Here is a 3,559-nt window from a genome sequence, read left to right on the forward strand (position 1 = left end):
ATACAGTACAATAAAGTTAATACAATGTACTAATTTTAGTTGCTTCTTATTGTAGCATTTTACACAACAAATGAAAGTTAACTGCTTCAATTCCAGAAGGACACAGATCCTCATAATGAATGTGAAAAAAATCCCTTGTGAATAAGTGAGCGGCTGAAAGTAGCATTTATTACAGTGCAATCATTTTAATTTTTGAAACATTTACAGGAATTTTAACAAAGTTGTAACAATAAATTTATGTTTGTACCTTCGATTGAGAAAATTTTGTCCTGCAGATTCTGTCTTATTACTTCAAGTGCGTCGAAGTTCTCCACTTGAAAGACGTGTTTGTTTGAGGGAGATGATGCAATGGTGCGCAGTTCTCTTTTGGCATCAGGGTTATTAAATGCGTTCCCCACCTTGTTGACAAATATGTTTGAGTCCTCATACTATGCAAAATTATTTGCTCACTTTATTAAAATACATTCGTTAAACTTCACTTGATTTACAAACAGGTTTTACTCTCTAACACTGAATAGAACCTAAATCCATGATAACATTCATCTCATGCTATAAAATCGTTTTTACACATATTTTTTTCCTCTACTAGCTGTATTTGTATTACACACATATCTCATGTTTCCATTAATAATTCAGCTTTTTCATTTATTTACCATGCTTTATTTTCAAGGTTACATGGTCAGTGAGATTAGCTTTTATCTAAACAAATAAACTGATCTAAATAAATGCACTATAGAGACATTTTATGGTGTATATACAAATATGTGGCCAGTATATAATAACAATTCTTAATCTTTGAATTCAGGTGTTTTCAGTGACATTACTAAAGGCATAAAAAATAAAAAAAATCACTTAGCCATGCAGTCTGAATTTACAAATATTTGTGAATGCATCATTCTAAAGAGCTCACTGAATTTAAGTGTGGTACTGCTAAACGATATCACTGCTGCAGTAAGTCAGTTTGTAAAATTTCATGGCTGCTGTATGTTCTATGATTGACTATAAGTGGTATTATTCTAAAGTCGAAACATTTAGAGCACAAAAACTGTGCAACAGGAGTTTCATCGCCTGGTTTTCTCCGGCCAAGCAGCTTTCGGAGCTGTAATGAGTGGCTGGCTCAGGAGTTTTCTTCCTATTTTTTATTTTTCATTTTTATTTATCAGATGCCAGACAAATGCCAGACAGGCATTTGTAGGTACATACAGCAATATCCTGGGATGTCATGTAACCAGACTTTGGTTAATGGTGGCTGAGATGATTTCCATGACAACAAAATTCTTTTTGGGCAATAAGAGAAGCAAAGGCGATAAGGTTATTTTGGATGGCTGTGGTACCAAGGTTATTTAATGGTTTGCCAAAAGTAGCAACATGGAGTCGGAGTTAGATTTATACCTAATATATCTGAAATTATTTTGAAGAATTGATGCCAAAGTTCAGACAGCCTGGGACATGCCCAAAACATATGAGTAAGATTGCAAAGTGTCTGTGAGCATCTATTACAGTTAGCCAACCAAAGTGGCCTCTTATTCGTGACCAAAATCCAGCAACAACTGGGTTGGAAGGTAGGCTTAATAAGGGTGACTATAAGGCATTGCATGTTAAAACGTGTAACAACGAGGAGCAGGAGGCTGCTTCGCTCTGGTATCAATTGGATTGAGGGGATGTGCACCACAATAATATTTTATGCATGCTGGATGCCCAATAATAACCAATTAGATTAGGCAGTCCTAATCCTCCAGCTGATCTATCACTATAGAGAAACGAACAACTAGCCTGGAATTTTCTCCCTATAGTGCAGCTTCATTTGACTGTAGTGTGACAACTGAACAAAACTCATTATTAGTATAAAATGCAACATTCTGCAGGCTTAAATAATGGAAGTACTTACCCCAATAGCAAATCGAACAATGTTTTTACTCTCTGCTAGCTGTGCTGCACCTCCCAGATCAGTCCGATCATGAGATTGTCCATTCGTAATTACTATCAAGACCTTCTTCACATTTGGTCTGGAACCTCCTTGTGGTGTGAAAACATTGTTCCTGTCAAATTAAAAAAAAATAAAAAATTGATAACATTGTTTTACAGTTGATCTTGTAAATTATACACAATCAGGTAAACCACATTATTATTATTTCTGCATGTCATTCTCTTTGGCAATTTTTTAAACTTTTGCACAAAACAACGTTATACAAGTTTGTTTGTTTGTTTGTTTGTTTTTTCAAATTAAACTCAGCAAATATTTGAATTTAGCCTTAGTTGGGGCCATAACATCTTCTCAGTAGAAGATGACACTCTGAAGCACAAGTTTGTGTACAGTGTGTCTTTTAAAAGGCTTCCCTCAGTCATACAGTCCACACAGTACTTAATGTGATCAGATTTATGGAAAAAAATCAACTGGACAATAATGTATCTGCACTTCTTCACTATTATAACTGCATTATTTACACAACATGTCTGATGGCCCTGGCTGTGTAAGTAGCTCCCTCCTGTTGACTGATGTCATTGATGTCAGTCTCCACTGATCCAGATGAGGAAAATTTCTTAAAGTAAAAGTGAACCTGTGGTGAAGTAGAGAACTGGGAAACAGAAAACTGAAATGCTATGCTATGATTTTGCTGACAGAGAGACAGCAGCTGCTCACCTGTGTGTCACTTGAGAGAAATGATGCGATTAGATCTTTCACAAATCCCTTCATCGTTTGAAAAGCAGTATTATCTACACTGCCTGAACCATCCAACAGAAAGGCAATGTCTGCTTGTGTTCTACACTCTGTCAAAGAGATGGATTCAGAATTATGTTAATTTTTAAGGGTTAATTTTATATCTTTTCAAACTGATATCATGCAAGCAAAAGGATTTTGTACCTTAGTAAAGGGTCAGTGAATACCACACACCAGGAGTAATGATATACATGGTGTGTGTGTGTGTGTGTGTGTGTAAGAGAGAGAGAGAATGAGACAGAGAGGCAAAGACCATTTACTGTTACCTTGAATAGAAGAAGGTATGGGTGGTCTGATCCTTTTGAAACTTTCCAACTGAAAGCACACACCGTTGTACATGGTGATACTTCTGCAGTCCTTCGGAATGGTTGGACCACACACCTGAGAGGAGACAAAGCCAAGATGCCATAATTCAGCAGGTTGAGTATTTTTTGTCACTTAAACAATTATTAATTCTATATAAAATCAAACAAGAAATTCCGACACAAATCTTTAAAATCTGCTGACTTTTAGTGTGTTTAAAGAAGAGAGAGAGAGCGGCAGAGAGATATACAGATATAGCGATATATATAGAGAGATACAATCACTGGTAATGTCTGCAGTTAAGTAACTCACCACAGTGTTTTGTGCTGTCGGATCACTTTTCATTGACAAACCAAGCGACATGTTGACTGCAAACTCTGGTGCTGTATTGAAAGCATTACAAATGTGTTAAAACACTCCTAAAATACACTTTGTGTAAGGAAGAAAACAATATTCAAATTGAGAACTACAAAGTGCCACAATTCATGATAACTATAAGAAGTGGTATCGTCTAGACTGGAAACTGAGATAAACAGT

The 3,559-nt window shown here is 35.9% G+C and overlaps 1 protein-coding gene across 1 annotated transcript in view; it reads right to left on the bottom strand.

Annotated features, from left to right (window-relative positions):
• The window catches only part of LOC102313665 (integrin alpha-M), a 12,354-nt gene that overhangs the window by 7,365 nt on the left and 1,430 nt on the right, over positions 1–3,559 (bottom strand). The window contains exons 3-7 of the mRNA XM_042217068.1: positions 3,335–3,405; positions 2,986–3,100; positions 2,642–2,769; positions 2,446–2,591; positions 1,889–2,039 (exon numbers count right to left, since the gene is read on the bottom strand). Of these exons, the coding sequence (XP_042073002.1) occupies positions 1,889–2,039; positions 2,446–2,591; positions 2,642–2,769; positions 2,986–3,100; positions 3,335–3,405 (611 nt within the window). The remainder of the gene's footprint in view (positions 1–1,888; positions 2,040–2,445; positions 2,592–2,641; positions 2,770–2,985; positions 3,101–3,334; positions 3,406–3,559) is intronic.

This window comes from Haplochromis burtoni, unplaced genomic scaffold (genome assembly GCF_018398535.1).
Source record: "Haplochromis burtoni strain Fernald_Lab_line unplaced genomic scaffold, NCSU_Asbu1 Contig_1569, whole genome shotgun sequence".
Classification (NCBI taxonomy): Eukaryota; Metazoa; Chordata; class Actinopteri; order Cichliformes; family Cichlidae; genus Haplochromis; species Haplochromis burtoni.